Consider the following 24,553-nt stretch of genomic DNA (forward strand, 5'->3'; position numbering starts at 1 on the left):
TCCAGACCGCATTATACGTTGGTACTTATGTTATTACAGGAGGCATGTAGTTACTATAAAATGTCCTATACTTGGAATGGAAATGGAGCATCACTGGAGTTTGCTTTACCTGTTGTGCAAAAAAAAAAAAATCACATGCTTAATACTTTTTAAAACAAGATGTATTGTGGCTCCTCATTTGCTTTTAAGCATGGCAGCCTAAAACGAACAAAAAAACTTGAGTAAGAAAACATAATCTGTGACTAATGGGTTTCTTTGTACTAATTAGGATACCTGTAAAACCATATACAAAAAAACTAAAACCCCAACAACCTCCCCAACTTCCCATCCCCCCAAAATATGATCTGCATCTATATAAGTATACAGGCAGAAATAAGAAATGTGCTGTTGCAGGTTATTGCATGTAGGGCCCTTCTTGGATCACAGGCAACTGATTGCATTTTCACTGATATGCAGCTTACTTGAATAAAACAGGCAGCAATCTCCACTGTTAGTGTCACTGTGGGGTGATCATACAATTCTGATACATCACACCCATTAGGGAGAACTAGAAGAACTAGGAGGACAATAACAAAGGTTGGAAAGCCTCTGCAGAGGACCCAGCTTGCAGCCCAGCTACGACTGCATGTCTGTCATTCCCTCAAACTACAGCATCCTTAGTGAAGCACTGAAAAGAAAAAAATTCAGTGTCTGAAATATGAGTCGCTATTTCTTGTTCATACAATATCCTCTGACTGATTTTTAAAAGAAAAAGAGAAAAGAAATCTGCCAGAAATAAAGGCATTTGATATCCTGTTTTTCAGAGTATTATAAGTGGTTCAATAAAACCTTGGTCTGATCTACACATTCTCAGCTGTGATGTCTTTTTCTCACATCAATAAAATCGTTTATACCTTTTTTGGTAGATAGCAAAGTATTTCTTTGATTTCTGATACTTTTTGGCCATGCTGTGGTAATAAAATGGCTTGCATTTAAACAATTAAATGAGACAATTTCTGTAGAGATTGTTTTCATTTTGGATTTGTGCCTTTTAGTCTTTTTAACAGATGTGATGAAACACTGGAGTCTCTAACAAGGCTCAACTAGGTGCTGTGTGGATTATATAGCAAAAGACAGCTCCTGTCCCAAAGAGCTTACAATCTTTAGCATCTCTGTCCAATATGCTGTTCTCAGATACAGTTGCACACAACATCATGCACTACTTGAAACTTCTGACCCAGCCAAGCACAGATGAAGAAGTTAAGATTGAAGTAAGAGCCTAAACTTAAAAGACCCCTGCTGCTTCATCACAGGAATTACATCAGAAACAACTCAATTTTAAAATATTTCAAACTATATTAAGTAATCAAATGTATCTGACTTTACATTATAAGAGGGGTGTTCAATCTCTAGGCTGAAGGCCAGGTCCAACCTTGGTACTGTGTCATCTGGCCCACAGGGCTCCTCACAGATCCTGTGGGAAGCCCCATAAACCCTGGGCCTGCATGCTAGGTCAGGCATACAGGGCAGTGTAGGGCCTTATCCTGGCTCATGGGGACCAGGTTGAGGCATCATGGGACTCCTGAAGTCCAATCCCTGGTGGGTACTGGCAGAGCAGGGCCCCTGAAGCCAAATCACGGCTCATGGAGGTGGTGTGATGCTCAATCTGACTTGTGGAGTGGTCCTGCACCATTCATCTGGCCCACAGGACCAAAACTGTGAACACCACCATATTAAACCTAACAGGTAACAGTTTGTACAGTGTTTGCTCAGGTGGAAAACCAGGCATCTAAAGTATCACAGGTCATGTTCTGTCTGAAGACACGTATGCCCAACTCAGTACTGATCTACTGTACAGTCCAAGCCATTGGGAGCCTAGCCATATGCTTATCTATTCAGTCAAATGACATTCCATATTATTTTCTCCCCTTTTGTATTCCATGCATTAAATTTAGGCATGCCCCTAGTCCTTCTAAATCTATCCCATTCTTGCCTTTGTGTTTGGGGATACATTTCTTGGGCAGATAAAAGAAAAGACTACATATAAGAGGTTAATACATTTCCCAACCATGCTTTATATGTATTCAAACAAAATAAATGTGAATCCTGTAGAAATAGCAGATGTAAGAAGGTTTTATTGCTGACTGACTCCCAGATTGTGCAACCCAAACTACAATTCAGCTGGAAAAAGGTGCAACCATAGTGAATAATGGAAGGGTTTCTCACACTTTGGAGAGAGCACTAACTTTGTAATTTATTGACTGACTTCTAAAACTGTCTATTGCAAATGTAGTTTATAAAATTTAGAGAGATGAAATATTTGATACTATGCAAAAAGAGGGTTTGCTTAAGGTCACCACACTTGGGATCAAATACTTTTGTTTAAAAAACAATCAGACTATACAGGACCAAAACATGAAGCCTAAATGGGAGTCTGTTTAACTATAGACTGATTGCCAAGTCAGAATGTTAGAATTGGGCCTTCATTATTTATACTACTTTCAGTTTGATTATGATATGACTTAGATCACTGAGGGTGGGTACAGACATTACACTTATTGCGCTTTGAGCATGCAGAATGTGCTTTACAGCTGTAACAGAAAAAACATTCGTGGCACATAATGCGCTTTAAAAATCACAGATCCTGTTCTAAGTTAACCCTAGATGGATATGTACTAAGTTAAAGTGCTTTCTGTGACAGTGCTTTATCGAAGATCTGTGTCCATTCCCACTGTGGGTTAACTTATAGTTTGATCACTGCCATCCCAGGCATCACTGTGCTGGGCTGCTCTAGCCTCCAGTGGAATTCCTGTGCTCTGCCTAAGCATCAGGCTGGCCCTGCCCCCTTGGCTGTCACTGACCTGAGTCAGTGACAGCATCTGATCCAAGCCCCACATGCAGTTGGGTAAGAGGGTGGGGTAGCAGAAGGGGGGTTTCTGTCTCTGCAGCTGCCCCAGGTTGGAGGTGGCTGTGGAGGAAAAGACTTTAGGGTCTCCACTCTGCCACAGCAGCCCCAGCCAGGCAGTGGCAAACTGCTCCCCAGCTGGAGTTGTTCAAGAGGAAAGGCTGTGTGGTCTCCCCTCCCCATAGCACCCCCAACCAGGTAGTGATGTGCCACTACTTGGTTGCAGTGGCAGAGACCCTAGGGCCCTTCCCCTGCAGCAGCCCTGGCTGTGCCACACTGTGTCATGCTGCAGCTGCTGGCTGAAACTATCAAGAAGCTGAGGGGGGCAGGGGAGAGGGAGCCCTCCCCCCAGGAGGACCCAGCCTACACCCCAAAACCCCATCCAGCAAGCTGGGGGGGCGGGCTCATGGCAGGGGAGCTCCTTTCCTTCCCTGTTGCCCCCCTCCCCAGCTGCTGATGACAGTCAGCAGCTGGTGGGAGGGAAGGGCTGGGGAAAGGGCTCTGGTAGTCTCCTGGAAGACATGCAGGAGCACCCCGAGCAGCCAGTGTGGGCAGGCTCTAAGCCCCCCCACCCCACAAAACAGCAAACATCTGTTTAGTTGGCGCCCACTCTAACTTTTAGCACTTGGAGTAAAGTGTGATAAGTTAAAGTGCTTCCACCAGGGGCTTTCTGAACTTCTGTACTTAGCCTGAAGTTTTGTCATGGTATTGGTCAGAAGCAGAAGTAATTATCATGTGGAAAATTAATTCATAGATTTCATAGATTTCTAGGTCAGAAGGAACCTATTAGATCATCAAGTCCAAGCCCCTGCTCTGGGCAGGAAAGAGCGCTGAGGTCAAGTAACCCCATCCAAGTGCTTGTCTAATCTCCTTTTGAACACCTCTAAGGTAGGGGAAAGCACCACCTCCCTTGGAAGCCCATTCCATATTTTGGTAACCCTTACCATAAACAATTTATTCCTGATGTCCCATCTAAATCTACTCTCTTTCAGTTTATGGCCATGGTTTCTAGTAACCCCAAGGGGCACCTTGGTGAACAGAGCATCCCCTATTCCCTGCTGACCGCCCTGCCCCCACCCCCACATGAATTTGTAGACAGCCATGAGATCACCTCTCAGCCTTCCCTTGTGGAGGCTGAAGTGATTCAGGTCCCTCAATCTGTCTTCATAGGATCTTACTCGCAGGCTTAATTGTTGATAGTGATTATCTGAATATTAAATTTTATACTACATACACTTCACTAGGCCTGATAATATATTATTAACAAAAGTAAGATTTTCAGGCTCAGACTCATATCTAGCAAACCAAATCAATTAGAGGGTTTAACTAGAATATACTTCTTCCTGAGCAGTAACATTGTTCCCAGAACCATGAAATAATATCACAAAATATAAGAGAAAAACAATCCTACTTCATAATAATCTCTCATATGCAAGAATGTGCTGCTTCAGAGCATAACACTTTTTACTAAATATATATCTAGTAAAATTTCAGGCTAAAACCTGGTTTATCCTGCAGCTTCCCTAAACTTCCTTTAATCAAAACAATTCTAATTTCATCCAATTTACGTTTATGATATGTTAGTGGGAGGCCATCTGACTGTGGTTTTCTCTTACCATAATTCTTTGGGGGTGTTCCATAATTTCAAGATGGATTGCTTAAGATCCATTTAATGTGTCTGCATTAAGGAATGCTGAGGATCAGAGTGGCCTATTCATTGTTTTCAATTGTATTTTCTTTCCTTTAAATGTACAGGTTTCCTAGAAAAACATGTCTTAGAGTTTAAATAACTATTTAGAAAAATAAATAAATAAAGGGGTGCCACAGTGCAGTGTCAATAATTACACCAAAAGAAATCTTTCCCCCAAAGATTATATGGCATCTTGGGCAGCAGTGACCACAAGATGATTGAGTTCAGGATCCTGAGAAAAGGAAGGATGGAGAGCAGCGGAGTAAGGACCCTGGACATCGTAAAAGCAGATTTAACTCAGAAAACTCATGGGTAGGATCCCCTGGGAAGCCAGACTGAGGGGAGGAAGAGTCAAGAAGAGCTGGCTGTACTTCAAAAAAGCCTTACTAAGAGTTCAGGAGCAAATTTTCCCAATGCACAGGAAGACTAGCAAGTATGGCATAAGACTATCTTGGCTTAGCAGGGAACTCTTCAGTAAACTAAATCACAAAAAGGAAGCTTATAAGAAGTGGATACTTGGACAACTATATAGGGAGGAGTTTAAGAGCATTGCTTGGGCATGCAGGGATGAAGCCAGGAAGGCCAAAGTGCAATTGGAGTTGCAGCTAGCAAGGGATGTAAAAGGTAACAAGAAGGGTTTCTACAAGTATGTCAGTAGCAAGAGGAGGATGAGGGAAAGTGTGGGTCCCTTACTGAATGGGGGAGGCAACCTTGTGGCAGAGGGTGCAGAAATGGCTGACATGCTCAATGCCTTTTTTGCTTCAGTCTTCATAGGCAAGGTCAGCTCCTGAACTACTGCACTGGGCAGCACAGTTTGGGGAGGAGGTGAGCAGCCCTCAGTGGTGAAAGAACAGACTAGGAACTATGTAGAAAAGCTGTATTTGTACAAGCCCATGGGGCTGGATGGGATGCACCCAAGGGTGCTGAGGGAGTTGGCTGATGTGCTTGCAGAGCCATTAGCCATCATCTTTGAAAACTGCTGGTGATCAGGAGAGGTCCCAGATGATTAGCAAAGGGCAAACACAGTGCCCATATTTAAGAAAGGGAAAAAGGAGGATCCCAGGAACTACAGACCAGTCAGCTTCACCTCAGTCCCTGGAAAAATCATGGAGAAGATCTGCAAGGAATTCATTTCTAAGCACTTGGAGGAGAAAAAGAAGATTAGGAACAGTCAGCATGGATTCACCAGGGGCAAGTCATGCCTGGCCAACTTGACTGCTTTATACGACGAGATGACTGGCTGTATTGTTTCAAAGATACCGGTGCATGTGGTGTGCCTTGATTTTAGCAAGGCTTTTGATATAGTCTCCCACAATATTCCCCCAGCCAAGCTAAGGAAGTATGGGCTGGATGAATGGACTGTAAGGTAGACAGAAAACTAGCTGAAGCATCAGGCTCAGAGAGTAGTTATCAGTGGCTCGATGTCTGATTGGCAGGTGGTATCAAGTGGAGTGCCCCAGGGGTCAGTTTTGTTCAATATCTTCATCGGTGACCTACAGAATTGCTTAAAGTGCACCCTCATCAAATTTGCAGATTACACCAAGCTAGGGGGAGTAGTAGATATGCTGGTGGATAGTACTAGGATTCAGAGTAACCTAAACAAATTGGAGGACTGGGCCAAAAGAAATCTCATGAGGTTCAACCAGGACAAGTACAAAGTCCTTCACTTAGGATGGAACAACCCCATGTACCAGTACAGACTGGTGGGTAACTGGCTGGGTAGAAGCTCTGCAGAAAAGGACCTGGGGTTACAGTGGACAATAAGATGAATATGAGTCAGCAATGTGCCCTTGTTGCCAAGAAGGGTAACAGCATACTGGGCTGCATTGGTAGGAGTACTGCCAGTAGGTCAAGGGAAGTGATTATTCCCCTCTTTTCAGCACTGATGAGGACACACCTGGAGTACTGTTTTCAGTTTTGGACCCCTCCACTACAGAAAGGATGTCAACAAATTGGAGAGAGTCCAGCAGAAGGCAACAAAAATGGTGAAGGGCCTGGGGGACATGACTTATGAGGAAAGACTGAGGGAACTGGGCTTATTTAATCTAGAGAAGAGACTGAGGGGGGACTTAATAGCAGCCTTCAACTAACTGAAGGGGGTTTGAAAGAAGATGGAGCTAGACTGTTTTCAGTGGTGGCAGATGACAGACCAAGGAGCAACAGTCTCAAGTTCCAGCAAGGGAAGTTTAGGTTGAATACTAGGAAGAATTTTATGTCTAGGAGGGTAATAAAACACTGGAACAGGTTACCCAGAGAGGCTGTGGAAGCTCCATCCTTACAGATTTTCAAAACCCGGCTACACAAAGCTTTGGCTGAGATGATCTAGCTGGGGAGGGTCCTGCTTTGAGCAGGGGGTTGGACTAGATGACCTCCTGAGGTTCCTTCCAGCCCTAATTTTCTATGTTTCTATGATTCCTGGAGACATTCAATCAATCCCCATCAAAGCATCAGCATACACCATGAACATTCAACAGGCCTGATGGATGCAGGAGGAAGCAAAATGAGTTCAGGACTATCCACTAAAGATACACTGCCCCACAACCCCTACTGATACCAATAGAACATCACAGTTAAATTGAAACTGTTAGGTCAACCTGAATAAAAAGAGGGACAATGTAAAAATCTAGATGTGAGGAAAGGCTTATATCTTCCTGCTATAATGGTGCTCCACAGACATGGATTTTCCTTCTCAGTCCTTCTCTAAACCTCTCCAGAGAATACTCTAGAATGCTCTAGGCTAAGGAATATTCTGAGGTTGGTCTTCATCAGTCACTCTTTTTGGAGCTGTTCCAGTTTGTAGAAAATATTTGAATATTTTTGAGATAAAGTGAGAGAATGAAAATTATCCTCTAACCTGGTGTTTAGGACACCCATCCCCTGCTTTTAGCATGAGAGACCAAAATCAAACCATTTCATTTCAATCTAAACAAAGTGTTTGTTTTATGTGTATATATTTTTCTTGATGATGTTGCTTGGTGACTAAAACTCACAAAAATGATTTAATTGTACAAACCTACCAGGACCTAGAAGTGAGTCTGCCTTGCAACTTGTAGGATGTACAAGACAAAACATGGGCAAATAATTTGTAGCCAATAGTTTCGGCAACAAAGTTAACGCTTTACTGTTTGCCATCATTCAGGAACATTTTTTTTTTTAATCAATTTCTCAGAAAACTATTCTATGATTGCTTTACATTAACACACTTCATTGCATGTATCGCTCACAAACTTTATAGCCATTTACTAACAACTTGAGAGTTTACCATTCCCACAACATTTTTACAGTATAAAGGAATATTCCCTTATTCTGCAAATGGAAAGTCCAAAGCATAGATAGGACAAATGACTTGTGAAAAGCAAGAGCCATTAGGTGGCAGATGAATCGCAGCATGGGTTATATCTCCCCAAACACCTGGCAAATTATACAATAGTATTCAAGTATGTGAAGGCTGTGAGAGTTATTCCTGTGTGACTCTTGCTGTTTATCCCTGAAGCATAAAAACTTGATCACCATTATGTACAGTACGCATAACTATCTATCAGATAGAGTTTTCAGCTACATTTACTTCTGAAACACATTGACTAAGTGAAGATTTTATTTGTGATTAAACACTGAAGCCCCTTTCAAAAACTGTGTACAGAATTTAACGCTGACCTCCAGAAGTACAGAATTCTACAGTTATACCCAGAAAAAAGAACGTCTAAACAGACCCCATGTGTATTCCTTTATCTACAGAGAGTATTTAAAAATGTAGGATTCTTTCTATTGCTTGCCCTTGAACAAGTCTGGTTAAATAAGAATTCCATGCACAATTCTTTTAATAACTAGGGAATCATTCAAAGGGTCTGTGTTTTTTTGTCCTTACTTCTGTTCACTCTATTGCAAGACTTATGCTGTAAGGAAATTTTGGAGTGTTCCTGAATGCAGTTTACTAGTAACGTTGCTACCACTAAACTCATTTAGTGCAACAGACATAGGTGACTGGTGCCTCCTGAGTCTGGGGGGCACCAGTGGGGCACAACCTGGCGGGGGGGAAGGGGCTGCTGGAGACCGGCAGAGCCAATTTCAGGGGGAGACACAAGCACATTTCCCTACCAGCTGGAATGCTTGCTGTCAGGGGGGGCACCAGCACTCTCGGGGGGGCATGTACCCCCCCATACCCTCCCTACACGTTGCCTATGACAACAGATACATAAAGGCCTCATCTAAGCTTTCACTTTGCCCTGTTACAAAGACAGCCCTGTTTCTTTGATGTTACAAAGTTGCGAGTATAGGGGAGAGTCAGGTCTGGCAGTTATTTACCTAGTAAACACAACTGGGAACAGGATTGCACCCGAGGTGAATGTTAACTGATTAGGAGCCAGCAGCTACTTAAGTCCACAGCAAGGGGTCTTCCTTTGCCCCTTGGGGCACAGCATGGAGAGATTCAGCGGGGACGCCAGGAGCAGCAGACCCAGTGCTGGAGAAGCTTGCTGATAAGACAGGCTAACTGGGTGTAGGTAACTACGGCAACCAGCAAAGCAAGGAGGTGAGGAAGGGAGGAGAAACTTACTGGCTGAGAGAAGGTCCCATGGAGGAAGGATCCGCAGGTACCGGCAGGAAAGAGAAAAAAGAGTGGGACTGGAGTAGAGCTGACTGGCTTGGGGGAGTGGGCTGTGAGAACAGCAGGGGTTCTCCACAACCTGTGGGGAAGTTACTATTAAACCAATTTTCTTATATCCTGCTTCTGGGGTGATTTACTACACCTTCTCTCATTTGGGGAATTAACTTCTTATTCTTTCATCATTCCAAAGTACGACAGTCAAGTCCCGGGGAGAGAGATTTCGTTATCCACCCCCACCCGGCCACATACTTCATTTACTGAACTACTAGCTATATAATTGTTTTACATCATATAGTCAAGGAGGGCTTTTTCTTTTTTTTTCTTTTTTAAATTAAGCCAACGTATGTACACACACACTCACACAAATATCTAGTGCCTTCACTCTCACTAGATATATGCTGGCAAGGAAAACAGCACAGAGTAAGTACAGAGAGCACTTAGCTAGAGTCATTTTGCTGATAAAGAGCTGTCCAGGGATGGACTTAAGAGTGCAGTATCCCTTATTTCTCTTTAAAAAAAGAAGCATTTCATTAATGTGAATAAAGCCATGTCATAAAAGCAAGAGCCTGGGACTCCTACAGGCCAGCAAATTAGGCTCCTTTTGGCCCTAGTACACTGGCCAATAAATAATAGTTTTCTCACTCCAGAGTTTGCATACATAGCCCAAACCCAGTTGGACTTGAAGTTGCTGTTATATGTCAGAAAAAACATGCTCCCTATTCTGTTCATCACCATTAGCACTCCAAAGGCCAAGATTCTGGCTACGGTATGGACATGACTTTGTCTGATACTCACCTGCTTCACTATTTTCAGGCACAGTTATTTCATATAGTCTTTGACTAAATGAAATCTCCTCCTCTTGCTCCCTTGTAGAGACAGACAAGAGAGCTGTAGCTGTCCTCTGTGGGAAACCTTGATCTGAAGCCATTACAAAAAGGTAGGTAGTGAAGCCTTCAGAAGGCACAGGCTCTTGAAGAGTAACCTCTCCTGTCTTCGTGTCCATCTGAAACATGGGTTCTGGTACCATAAAACTAAAAACTACAGTTCCATTTGGCCCCAGATCCATGTCCTCAGCTCTCACAGTGACTACTGTCTGATTCACAGAGATTTCAGCAGACACATAAGCCATGTAAGGGTTCTGTAGAAAAACTGGATCATTGTCATTAATATCATCAATGTACACCATAATACTGGTAGTAGTACTTCTTGGTCCCTGGATGCTACAGTCACTTGCCACAGCTCTGAATGTATACTGAGATTTGGTCTCTCGATCCAGGGCTTTTGTTGTAATTATAGCACCAGTTGCACTATTAATAGCAAATGCTCCAAGGGTGTCATCAATGAGAGAGTATACAACTTCACCATTCAGGCCATCATCTTCATCAGAAGCAAACAGCTCAAGAATTACTGATCCTTCTTCAAGGTCTTCTCTTATAGAGGTTTGATAATGGTGCTCTGCAAATATAGGGCTGTTATCATTTTCATCTAGCACTGTAATCTGCAGCTGTGTTGTAGAGCTTCTTGGAGGGATGCCCAAGTCACGGCACTCAATAATAAGGGTAAAGTTGCTGGTATCCTCTCTGTCTAAGCTACGAGTGGCCAAGAGTTTTCCTGAAGTATCATTTAGAGTGAAGTATGCCCCAACATTTCCACCTTTAAAATATAACAAAAACAAAACAATGATAATCTATTACAATTTAAAGAAACCCCTAACCAATACCTACTTTGGGGGCCAGATGAGTGGCATGGGACAGGTCCATAGGCTAGATGAATGGTGCTGGGCAAGCCCCATGGGCCAAATAGGGCTCACAGGCCCCTTTCCCCTTGACATGCTGCATCCAGTGTCTGTGGTGCCTGCTCCAAAATAGCGAAAAAAATTCAAGATGACACCACATGCCGCACTTGTCCCAAACGAGGTGGAGTGAGTTCTGTATATAGCATAGTCCCGGGCCAGCCAGAGTGGCCACTTAATCTTTCATGCAGGGGACCTATTATCCTTCCAGCCCCCACATGCTGGATCAGGCATTGCAGGCCTGCCCTACACACAGTACCTGCTCTTGGACCTGTGCTGCACACAGTGCCTGCCCCAGACCAGCTATAGGTGCTGGATCCAGCATGCAGGGGGAGTCCTGGACTGGCCCTCTGTACATGCTACATTTAGCACTGGTTCTAGAGTGGGCACCATGTGTCCTGGCTCTGCTCATGGGTCTGGTTTAGCCTCTGCTGTGTGTGGCCTGTGGGTCAAATCAAGACATGGGGCCAGTACATCAAGGACTGGATGATATGACTCTTGCAGGCCAGACAGGCCATATCTTTGACACCCCTTCCCTATTTTTAAATGTATGGACATGATCTAACTAATCATAGGGATGGTGCAGTTATGGGCTTCTGACATATATTCCTTCTTCTGTAAGAATCAAAACCTGCATTTCATTTAAATCGGTGTGTTGCAGTGACAGTAAATACAAAATGTCATATCCATTTACAGAAGAGATGCTTATCCTTTTATTTTATGAATTATTTTTACCAGATGCTTGTCCTTTTCCCCAAATCAACACACCTTATAAAATCAACTGCCACTATCCTGCTGAACAAAGTGACCTCTTTCCAATCTTGGTTACAAATTCAAAAAATCTATCAAGCATTACTGGCAACAATTGTAGTTACTTACTTCTTGCTCTCATCTACTAACCTGTCTCTTGGAAGTCAATAAACTTTTTATTATTTTTTAAAGCTAAAAATAAAAATCTGGAGCAGTGGATTTGAGAGATAATTAAAATGTTTTCAAAAAGGGGGAATAGAATAGCATGTTCTAACAATGCACCCAAACATTCCCGGTTCAAGTCAAATCACAGTCCCCCAGCATCCCAGCAGTCCTGGGTTGGGCTGTGCTGTCTGCTCTAGAGATCAAGGCTGTCCCTGTCCCTCTGCTCCCTGGCTGGAGCAGTGAGAGCTGGCTGACAAGGGCAGGAGGGGGGCAGGGGAGGTCAAGCCAGGCTGGAGATGCAGCCCAGCCTAGGGGCGGGGGGAGGGGGAGCTACTCCTCCCAGGCAAACCCCAGCTGGGGGCTGGGGCCACAGAGGGGGGCTAAACATCTTTTCCCCTGCTCAAACATATTGGTGGCTGCAACTGTGGATTACAAATCCCAGAGGCATCTGGAAGAAGGAAGAGGAAGTGATAAGCAACCCTGCAGGGTCCTGCTGCTGTAATTCAGGGCTGCCAATCCCAGAGACCTTGGGGGAAGCTGGAAAAGGAAGTGAATACACAGCCAGAAAGCCCTGCTCTAGCTTACCCTGTCGTCTGGCCTGAGCTACTGCAGGCATGTAGCTTCATTTCCTGAATCAATTCCACCAGTTTAAGCACCTCCAACCCAATCTGTCCCTGTAACAGGTTCCTACCCCAGGGGTGATCATAATGTCCCTAAATTTTGAGGGCCAGGTTGGCGGATTTAACTACTTGTGGGTAAAAGAGGCTTTTAGTAATTGGAAGATGTTTTGGGGTTTCTATGTGGAAGATGAAGAGAAGGATCAGATTGGAGACCTTAATCTGAGAAAGGGTTTGGAGGATAATACTAAAAGATACAAAAATAAAAAGAAGAACATTAGATATTTTAATCCAGCATTTTTCAAAGGTGGGGAATCATAGGGTGCATATACACATACATTGAGACTGCTCCCATGCACTGTAATTACAGTCCATTAGAGCAAACTCAGGTAATCGAGTCTGCCGGAGCATGGTAATTACTATGCTCCAGCAGACTACAGTGTCATGTGTACCAGTGTCTCCATACTGAAAAATGGCAGGGGTGCTTTAACTAAAACTCATTTGATGAGCTTTAAACACCCCTACCTCCATTTTTCAGTGTGGGAACACTGATACACGTGATGCTCCGGGCACTTTAAATAAAGCCACTCTAATTAAAGCACTCTTTCTCTCCTCACCTCCTGGAGCATGTGTATAAATGCCCAGTATGCACAAAATTAAGGAGAGGCCTTTAACTCTACAAGGTAAGACTGAAAAAAGGCAAAATTAGGTTCATTTTCCTGAAGGAAGGCATTACAAAGGTATGCTGCTCTAGGCCATCCCCTACCAGTGCAGAACTGGCCCCTACAGTATACTTTTCTGTGCTCTGCATCTCCTTTTAAATCTTCTAAACAATTGAGTTTTCAGCACTTCCCCTTCAGACACTGTCCTCATCCAAAAGAACTTTCTGAATGCTTTTAATTTTTCCTCCTTTGGTGATTACACCATACATATACTTACAGATGCTTACCATGCTTCTCTTAACCAGCAAGCTATATTTAGGTCTGAATTCCTCTTTATAAGTTGAAACTTCTCTTTTATGCTCTTCTAAATCTAAGGAGTAGACTGAAGTGGTGATTTGAAAGTCCTCATCAATGGAGGATATGGAAGAAGGGCTTTTCCAAAATAAAGAGAGTCTTTGGATTTTATGATGGAACACATGAGACCTGGCAGCTGGATTAGCTGAGATAAGAACTATTTTAAAACCTGGAACTGCTGTTTAAATATTTGTATAACTTACTTGGCATTTGTACACATGCTAATTAAAGATCATAACTTACCAGTTATTTGGTATCTCAAAGTTCCATTACTGCCAGTATCCATGTCTATAGCCAATGCTGTGTGAACTATGGTAGGTTCTTGGTTTTCTGGAATTTGAATTTCAGAGACAGGAAGAAGAAACTCCGGAGTATAGTCATTTTCATCTAATACCCTGCAGACAACAGTTGCTGTGCTGGATAAAGAAGGTGTTCCACTGTCTCGAACCAACACTGAGATGTAATGTATAGAAACCAATTTTAATATTGATGATATTAGTGTAATGATGAATCTTCAACAGTATCAGAAAATCAAGGTACATGTGTTATGAAGAAAATACACAGCTGCTTTTCTTCCTGAACATCATACTACCTTTAAGCCAAACAACAGTGATAAAAGATAACACTCCAAGTGAACCCACTCTCCCAGTACCTCCACCCATTTTACAGTACCATATAAACTTCTCAGACTGTTACCTTTAATACTGAAAATCTCTTGTGCCTCCCTGTCAAGTGATGCAGTTGTCATCACCTCTCCAGTATCTGAGTTTATCCTGAAATTTTCATATCCTGTTCCTGGTAATATTTCATATTGCAGCAGGGAATTTATTCCTTCAAAACAAAAAGGAAATCCCAATAAAATACAAAAAGTTTTAGGGTTTATTGATAACCACTATTCCGACACTATTATACTTTTTCAGTAATCTTTTATTCGGACCAGGGATTACAGATGATCTCTTTTGTGAGTCTGATCCAGCCTATGGACCATCTCCATGCCCACCATCAGGCCCATAGAGCCAGATGAGTTTGATACTCCTGCTGTACAGTATGTGATCATTATTATACCAGGTCATCTCTGGAGAATAAGTAAGCTAGCAAATGCAGCAGCTATTTTTTTCTCCTTTCAAAATGCCTTGCCTCTTGCATAAAGTGAGAAATCTGATTCCACATTCCTATCCATTACCGATTCAAAATAATTTCTCCCATATTTTAGTTTCAGTGCTCTCCTGAGAAAAGTATAACGTCATTTCCATCATTGGTTATAGAGTAAGGTCATTCACACTATTAACTTTAATGAGTCTAATCCTACATTACATACAAAAGGCAGCAGCCATTCATCTTGTACTATTGTGCTGGTTTAGTTTCAGCCTTTCACAAGTTCAATTCAATCATTTCTCTTTGCATTTTTTAAACAATCAGTCTTTTAGTAGTGTAGGAATAGTCAGTACACCTGGAAAAGGACAGAGCTGTTAGGAAATGTTGAAACTCAGCCCTTCAGGCTTGAACCGTATAGGCCTGATTTCATTTACACCACTGAAAATCTGGATGAACTCCTCTAGAGCTTATGAGCTATGTAATGTCAGTGTGAGAAAAGGTCTTATAAATGTAAATGTTGGCCACTGCCTCGCTTCAGTTTTAAACAACCCTGATAAGATACCATAATTAAGTCATTTTATTATGGAACTAACTCCTATAAATACATTCGCTTGTAAATTAATAGGAAGGGGTAACACATTCATACATACAGTTAAAGTGATGGAAGACAAGAAGAATAAGCTATAGCTAAAATAAACTAACAATGGCAAAAAGAAACATGAAGAACCTCCTGCAAAACTGAAGATGAACAACTCACTTAAATCCATTCCCCAGCAAAATTTATGGTACCTAAATTTTGAAAATATCCCTGTACCTCTAGTTGCTCAAAAATGGTTACATTAGCTGATACAGACCTCATTAACTACATCTAAAAGGGAGAAAGGAAAAGATACCTGCTTTGGCAAAAGCCTATGGTGCTCTGCAACTAAAGGACCTTTAAAACTTGTGCTGTTCGTAAGGGTCATTATTATGTGTAGCCAGTGTTAAACAAACATACAGGTGCCACAATAGTCAGCTAGCCACATTAATACAAAATTAAAAATAAAACATCTAACCTTTGAAATAAAAGGAAAAAGACACCTTTTTGTCTTTTGAAACAGGCTTTTTTGTTTAATTTTAGTCAGTAGCCTGCCTGCCTGCATCTTTCTTTCAGGCATCCAGTTCAAGTCTATTAGAAGATGACACAAGCACATCTGACCCTCTATAGAGAAGAGGGGAATGATGAAGAATACTCAGTATATTGTGATACCACACACCTGGCATAGTAGGTGACATACATTTAATTCACCTCTGTATGTACATCAATGAGTGAGCTGGCCAGAATATTTTCATTAAAATACAGTTTTATTGAAACATGCCAATTCCCTGAGCCTGGAATATTTGGTCTGAAATACTTTCGGTCCAATGAACTTTTCTGCCTCAAAGGAAGGAACCCTATGGGAACCTACCTCGATTCATGGTGAGGTTCCTATTGCTTTCAGGATCTGCAGCTCTAGGATACCTGCCAAGTAAATTGACATTGTTCCAGGGACCTTAGTGCTTCCACAGCGCATAGCCCCCAGCCATGCTAATATTTCCCGGTCCTGCCCCAAAGCTGACAGCTTGAAAGTGCTGGATCTAAGTGAAGCTTATAGGACTTACATGCTCCCCACTGCAGAATAGGGGCACAGAGTTTAGAATTCTTCTCACAGCTTTGGGACAGCCCCATCATTCAGGCTGTCCTTAGGCTTCAGACCCTTAAAGTATTAAGCTCCCCAGACCTAAGGCAGCCTTTCTGAGGGCCCCTAAGGCAACAGCTACTCAAAGCAGGCCACCGCTTTTTCAATTGTTCAAGTTTCTGAAACATTCATGTGTGATCAGAGATTTTATCAACATTTTTCCTTCTATTCTAGAGTTTGGATGCTCCAAAGGAACTGAGAAATACCTTCACCTGATCAATAATAATATTCCTAAGTAACAAAATATAATTGCATCTTCCTGCATTGTACAGCCAGTATGAAATGAAGGAAAAAGGACTATTTTCCTCATGTAATAAATACTGCACCCTCTCTGGAGATAAGAACTCTTTCAGTGAACTCCTCTCAGGAGCTGGTAGTCCACCAAATACTTAATAATTATTTTATGTAGGTGAAACAACTGCATTTCAAAAGCTGAACAGTCCCCGGCTTATATTACAGAGATTCTCCAAGACAGAGGTCCCTATTAATCCTCTAATATTTTTTCATGATACTTCAGTATGGAACTGCAGAAAATGCTGAGCATTAGCTTAAACACAGATCTTGCCAGATGCACTTCAACATGGTTTGAAGCCCAAGAGATTTTGCATAAAGGAGGTTTCTCAGGCCAAGTGTTCAGCCATTCTGCTTGCTTAGTTCAGATGTTCTGCTCTTGTCTAATGGCTTAGATGTATAGGTGGTTTCCATGCAACTTATTTCAGGGGTGAAATGATCCAAAAGGAAGTAACTGCACACTTCAAGTTCTCCAGAGGTAGATGGCATGTGTAAGGAAACTGAGATTCTCGAAAAATATATGAAAGAACAGAGAGTAATGTGGGGTGCCGACAGTAATGCTGTGAGTGCTGCTTTTAATGACTAAACGTGGTCTATTGGTGAGAGTTGGTGAAACAGGATGTCCAATGAAAGTCAAAAAGAATGAAAGGGCATAGTTGTTAAGGATTCAGCAGGGTTTACCATAACTGCCACCTCAGAGTAATAGCCATACTTGAGGCCTGAGTCAAACACAATGGCATGTTTTGCTACCTGTAAGTAGAGAACTAAGGAGACTGCAGGCTGTATTTTTTTCAGTAAAACCATTCAAGGAATACATGAAAAAAAGATAGATGCAGAGGTGAAGGTGGTGTATGTAAAACAGGCAAAGAATTTTCTTTCAGTTGTGAAATGTATCTCCACCCAAAATAATGTAATTCATAAAGCAAATGAGTTATAATGAGAAAAATATTGTGGCATTGTCTCAATCATATATGAAGAGCAAACATCTCTTTCAGGTTATATGTTTATTTAAATATTCTGGGTTCCTCATCTTATTGCATTGCGAAGGGCCTTTTAGTTTTTATTTTAAATAGTACTATAATAGATGCAGAACACTGGATCAAATATTCTGAAAATGAGAAAAACTCCCAATAGAATTGTGGTTACTGGAAAACATGTTAAAATAATAATTTAAAAATGTCACTAAGGAACGTTTAGCCGCAATATGCTGCTGAAATTCTGTTTGTACTGCCAGCTGCATGCTGACTCCTAGTCAGTGCCACCCCTTATGCTTGGAAGGTCCTTCCTATTCATTTTGCCAAGTTGCCACAGCCTGTTCATTCTAACTGACCTAAACATTTTATTTATTCTGCCCTGGGCACAAGAAATAATAGTAAATAAATACAGGGTGCAAGAGGAGGAAGATTCAAGCAAATTCTTATTGTTCTTCTGTGTCTCTTTTCAATTGCCTAACTTTTCATATCAGATACTACACTATTTTATATTGTATCTAATGTTTACCAATCACGTCCTTGCTAATTAATAAAAACGAAATAATACTTTGTAGTATGAAGTACAGGAGCAGACACAGACGCTGCTTAGTTGTTTTCCTGCCTTTATGCCATAGATTCATACTGTTTATGGACTTGGTTACTTACTCACGTCTTGCTTTCCCTAACCTCCTTTGCAGAACTTTGGTCCAAACAATGCACAAATGTGGCAGACATGGGATGAAGGGTCCCTCCTATATGGCATCTCCTTTGGTCTGTCCATCTCATACTTATCTTCTATAATAATTATGATCACCATACCAGAACTGTAAATCTTGTTGGCTGCTGAAGATTGTTTTGTTCACCAGCTCTAATGATTTTTTTGGATAGCACAAAATTACACAATGCTACAAAAAATATGTGCAGGAGAAGACCATATGGTATGAAGGAAATCATTCATAAAGTTGATCTGAATTTTGTGCCAGTTGCAGAAAAGACTTCAATTCTGTTTCAGATTTTGACTTATTTGTTTCTAACCTAATAGAAGGTAACTGGAAACAGACATAGATTTTGCATAATTATACTCATTACCACATGTACATATTGCATATAGGAAATCAAAGATGGGATCCTCTTTAATGCATAGATTGTGTATAATAATCTTACATATTCAAAACAAGTTAGTGACTATGAAATTGTTACTTTTCTTGTTGCTGCTTAGAAAAAAATTCTCGCATTTTGACTGTTTCTACCATACACACAGAGCATATGAATAACTCTTCTTTCTCATCCACTTACCTAACTCTGAAAAATAATGTTATTACCCTTAAAATATATGTGATGCCTCCATGTCAGAATTTTTTATTCTTGTCAGCAATCTGCAGTTACTTTCAGCTTAATACCCTGTTTCAGTTTAAGTCCATAAAAAATCTTGGTTGACAGTGCCCCTCTATGGCCAGAAAATATTAATACATGCTTGCCGGTTCTGTTACAAAAAATCATCTGTCTTTTAAGATATCAAAGATATACTTGTAAGGAGGAATTAAATTTGCATACATATTCACTATAAAGCAAATATATATTGTTAACAACTGATGTTTCAAGGAAAAAATCATTACCTGCCTGTGTCAGGTTCCTAAACAGTACTATGAATATTTCTTTTACATGATGGTTTCCCAGAATTTGGGTCCCATTTTACTCTTCCTAATGCCAACTGAGGTTTTGCTATTGATGTCAGTGAAAAATCAGGATTTTGCTGGATGTCCCTTAATGTAAACATTTGTTTTATGAAGTGCTGGGGCAAAGGGCCTTGGTGGGAAAAATATACGACTTGGGAAGCATCTTATAAGGACATTGTTAGATAACCTGTGGCACAAGGTTTATTTTTTCTGTCTTTTATTTAAATAAAGGTTATACAAATGTGATATTAAGATATGACTTTTCTAAAATTTCAACATGTCCCTTTAGTTTCTGCAACACAAGCACTGTAGCATTACACCAGCAAATGAAACCAACCAGTCAAAACTAAGAACCCAATTCTCTGCTCAGGAAGACTGCTGAGCCTGGTGAGTCCCATACATTTAACAGGGTCTCAGCAAGTTCCCATGTCTGTGGATCAGAATGCAAGATAGGAGTTTACGTAAAAAAGTAAGCAGTTTCAATGTTTAAACATAAATTACATTTTAATTATTATTATCATGTTTCATTTAAACAGTTATAAACAACACAAGGGCTTTTTTCTTTACATTTTAATTGGCAACATACTTTTAGGCTGATGTGCTTGTCTTCTACTTTCCTTTTTTCTGTTGAATTATTTACATTTGGAACTCAGAAAATGAGGAATAATCTACTCTTTACAGAACTGTGGTTTAGTACAGAATATTCAAGCTGGACTCTGACTGCAGCAAATTCTAAGGAATATTATTTTTTATTTTGCTATTTTTTTCAGTTACTTTGGTTTGTTTGAGCTTGTGTTGCAGAAGGCTGAAGCTTTTCTGGAAGTTGAATTTCATAGGTTTAGAAATGTGCTGCTTTAGCTAATTTAACAAAATTCATTTTAATGCAACAGTATACTGTACTACCCATTTCCACAAAGTTTTCTGAGCACCAATTTTTATTCTATGTGTGCATCTACATGTGGCCGTATGGTGTCTTTCTTACTGCACCATCATTTAGTACTTCCTTTTGGAAGTACTAAAAGACGGTGCAGTAACAGCCCATACTGCACCATGCCGGCCATGCATAGTTATTTTTGACTGCTACATCACCATAGCAATGTGCTGTAACAAGGGAGCACCCTGCTACAGCAATGTATCAGTGGCATCATGTTTTTTGTCAGCAGATGTTATAACACCGTAGCACATTGCTATGGCACCACAGAGTCTTGTGTAGGCAAATCCTATGTGTATTAAAAATGGATCCAGCCCAATCCTGAAGAAAAAAATGCCTGCAAACTTTGCAGGAATAAAAATATGAACCCAGAGGTAGATTTCAGAACTCAGAACCATATATAATCTGGGAACAAAATTAGGTGGCAAGCATGAACCAAAGTCTGTCATTAAATACATCCAATATGAAAGTAATCATAGAATCATAGAAAAATAGGGCTGGAAGGGACCTCAGGACCCCAGTTCAAACCACTGCTTAAGGGAGTGTCAACTGTGCCTAAAGAATCTCATTTCAAGGTTTGTTTAACCATTTCTTAAAAACTTCCAAGGATAGAGATTCCACAATTTAACCACCCTCATAGTGAGAATTTTTTTTCCTAATATTCAAACAAAATTTACCTTGCTGCAATTTAGAGACCATTACTTCTTGTCTTGTCTCATATGACAAAAATAGTTTTTATTACCACCCTTCATTTGTTTGAAGACTATTATGAAATCACACCTCAGCCATGTCTTCTCCTTAAATAATTCCAGTACTTCCAGCCTTTCCTCATAAATCATGTTTGCTAGATCACTAACCATTTTTGTTGCTCTCTCTCTCTAACAACCTTGCAGTAGTTCTGCATTTCCTTAGCTAACCAATCACAATGTCATAGGAAAAAATTGATACATATCACATCCACTGCTCTTTCTTCAATTTAAAAAGTCCATAACCTTGTTGGAGAAGGATATTGGGTTGGTTAACCATGACTTGCTTTGGGAGCAGTTAACGCAGCAGTTAACAGCTCTATGAGCAATTAATACTGCTATTACTCTCCCACTGCCAAATACCTGGACCCATGGGGAGCCCCACAGGCTGGATGATCCAGCTCTGCAGGCTGGAGGTTGAGCATCACTACTGTAAGTGCTTAAACAAAAAAGAAAGAAATGATTCTTTTATTAAGTGCTCCATAATCTGTCTGGGTATCAAATTTAGACTATCTGCTCTGTAATTTCCTGGCTGTTCCCTGCTTTTTAAAGATGAACACTACATTTGCCTTTTTCTAGTCATCCAGGACTTCATCTGATCTTCACAGCTAGGGACAGAAGTTACACATAAACTGGTTTAACTGATTTAAACCTGTAAACAGAACATAAGTTCAGTGCACAAAAACTGCTTTCAAAATTACCAAAACTGGTTTAAGATAAACATGGTTGGATGTAGTATGAGACTTAACTGATTTAGGTCAAACCAGCTTATGGAACTTCTGTCCCAGATCCCTTCCTAGCTCAAGTTAACTCACAGTCCTCCAGCATCCCAGGATGCTTTGCAGCCCTGGACTATGCTGCCTGCTCCAGTGGAACAGGGACTGCCTCACCTCTCTGCTCAACCTCCTTCCTGCCTGTGTCCATCAGCCCATAGGGACAGGGAGGCAAGGGAACAGCCCCCCAGCCCGTCCTAGCCAGGGTCTACACAGCATGTGGGGGAAAGGAAAGTCCCTTTGGTGTCGGCATTTCAGACCCTGACAACCCTCTCCCTTTCCTCCTTCTCCTTCTCAGCTGCTGATCGCTTCAGCAACTGCCACATGAGGGCGGGAGACGAAGTCCTTCTGGCTGGGTGCCTGCCCATGCAGCCCAGCATGGGGACAGCAGGGAGCTGCTGCCTTGGGGGGCTTCTCCCCATCCCAGTCGAGGGTCCCCAAGCCCCAGGCAGCCCCAGGGAGCTGAGGGAAATCTTCCCCTCCCATATCTTGCCTTAGAACCTTATTTCAGCCCCCTCAAGTCTCAGGCAGCTTGAGAGAGCAAAGGGAAGTTCTCCTGCTTCTCCACGGCCAATTTTGCCTTAGCTGCTGTGAGTCTGAGGCAAAACAAATGCAGGGGAGCAAAGGAATTTCCCTCCAATCACTGGGCTACCCCTGAGACTAAGGCAAATGGGTGGGGTTGGGAAGAGTTCCCCTCAGCTCCTGGGGCTGCAGGACCCTGGGTTGGGGTGGTGGAAAGCCCCGCAAGGTGGGGGCTCCGATGCTCCCATGGGCTGCAAGGGCAGACACCTGGCGGGGAGGACTTCTTCTCCTTTGCTTCTGTGGCAGTGGCTGAAGCAATCAGCTGCTGGGAAGGAAATGGGGAGGAATTCCCCTCAGCTCCCCAGGGCTGCCTGGGCTGGGGAACCGAGGCTGGGGGAAACCTCCAGAGGGAGAGGCTCCCCCAAGGTGGGCCAGCACCTGGACAGCAGGCTCTTCAACCCCTTGCAGGGGGACATCAGGAGTTTGGGGACACAATATAAGCTTTTGCTAGCTGCTTAAAGGCAGTTTAGAGGAAGCTGCCTAGTTTGAATTGATTCAGCCTCTGACTTTTTTACTTGCCCTATGAGTTCTCAAAGAGAACAGGCAATGGCTGTGCAATTAACTCAGTAAATTCCTTGAATTTTCCAAGATGAATCTCATCTGTCTGTCAGGGGCAACAGTCTTATACATTCATCCTTAGTAATATGGCCAAGCTTCTTCTTTTTCTAAAACTCCTTTTTAAGTTTCAACTCTTTAAACATTTTACTGTTTAGCTAATTTGGTATCTGACTGTATGTCCTATCCATTGTTTGCATATGGATAACCTGCTCTTGTGCCCTTCATATGGACTCTTTACAGTAAATCAGGAATCCTGAACATCTTTTCCTCATTCCCTTATATTTCCTATGGGATCCTGCCTACCAGTTCTCTGAATTTGTTTGAAGTAATGTAAAGTAAATTACCTGAATCTCTGTCTACAGCTTCCACCTTAATGACAAATTCCCCTGGATCTTTGTTTTCACAGACTGTAGCTTCATACAGTTGCCTTTGGAACTGTGGTCTCTCATCATTCACATCAAGAATCATTATAGTCACAATCTGTGTCGCAGAGAGTGCTGGTGTGCCATCATCAAGAGCCATGATTGTCAAATTATAGTAATCTTGAATCTCATGATCCAAAGAAGTAGCTATGATTAGTACTCCTGTTGTAAAAAAGGAGGAATCAAATATATCATGTCAGTACAGTCCCCCCATTATAGTAAATTACATTATCACAATAATCACTTACTATTTATATACAGAACATTTTTTTATTTAAAAATGCTGACTTGTTGCAGGTAAATGTTCTGCAGAAGTGTTGATTTTGACAAATCTTCTGAAGGACCCCAGAGTCAATGGTCAAAAAAACTGCTTGCCAGCAAGATTTCTGCCAGAAATATCAATTCCTGCCAGACCTCCTGCTCAGGTACATAGCAGCTTACCTGAAGGACTGACTTAGACCTTGGGCCTGAAGTTTTCCAGGGACCACAGCTCTAGGTGGTTCCACTGTATGGACTGTCCAAGAACCTGGAACCACACAACTTCTAGACTTCTGGCATAGCTGGGTCTGTGATTCCAGCAGCTGGATACTAGCTGCTCTAGCAGTTAGGAAGCCAGGCAACCCTAAAGGCAACTGGCCACCTGACCCTTTACCTTTATAAATCTGATGTCATAGAACATAAAGGATAAGATTCACAAGGATTTCTGTTTACTTAGCCAAAGAGTCTTCTTGATGTTTGGTGAACAGAATATCATATAAGCTCTTGCAAGCTGAAATGTCAATGCCAGAACATATGCAATATGCATAGCTCCTTCCCATCTCACTCTTTTATATAGGTAGTGCTTAATTTACGTATTTACACACACACACACACGTGTGTATAGGGACCTATTTAATTTTATGGCCAAAGGAATTTATGGCCAAAGGAATTTTTGTGGCTTGGTCACAGCACAAAGAGCCAGTTTCACAGGCATTTCACAGTGGCTTCAGCCCTCGCCACTGATTGGTGGAGAGGCCGTGGAGGGGGGGAGGGACAAGGGGCGGCTGCCATCTTGGCTGCTGGCTGTCCTTTGTGCTGCCCTGGCATCCAGTGCCTTCCCCTCTAGGGCAGGCTGTGAGGCAATGAGGACCACTTAGGGGAGCCAGCATTTTATTTTTATTAAGACTTTTTAAAAAATTAATTTCACAGACAATTGCAGATTTCATGGTTTCTGCAAAATTGCAAAGTAGATAGGTCCCTACATTTGGGTGTGTGTGTATGTGTAATCTCTCTA

At 41.8% G+C, this 24,553-nt stretch overlaps 1 protein-coding gene across 1 annotated transcript in view; it reads right to left on the reverse strand.

The window, feature by feature from the left end:
• DCHS2 (dachsous cadherin-related 2) overlaps nt 1-24,553 on the reverse strand; it is a 199,974-nt gene that overhangs the window by 36,193 nt on the left and 139,228 nt on the right. The window contains exons 10-13 of the mRNA XM_090036442.1: nt 23,203-23,442; nt 14,214-14,348; nt 13,761-13,970; nt 9,973-10,830 (exon numbers count right to left, since the gene is read on the reverse strand). Of these exons, the coding sequence (XP_089892568.1) occupies nt 9,973-10,830; nt 13,761-13,970; nt 14,214-14,348; nt 23,203-23,442 (1,443 nt within the window). The remainder of the gene's footprint in view (nt 1-9,972; nt 10,831-13,760; nt 13,971-14,213; nt 14,349-23,202; nt 23,443-24,553) is intronic.

This window comes from Crocodylus siamensis, chromosome 2 (genome assembly GCF_052110815.1).
Source record: "Crocodylus siamensis isolate JL-2025a chromosome 2, ASM5211081v1, whole genome shotgun sequence".
Lineage (NCBI taxonomy): Eukaryota > Metazoa > Chordata > Crocodylia > Crocodylidae > Crocodylus > Crocodylus siamensis.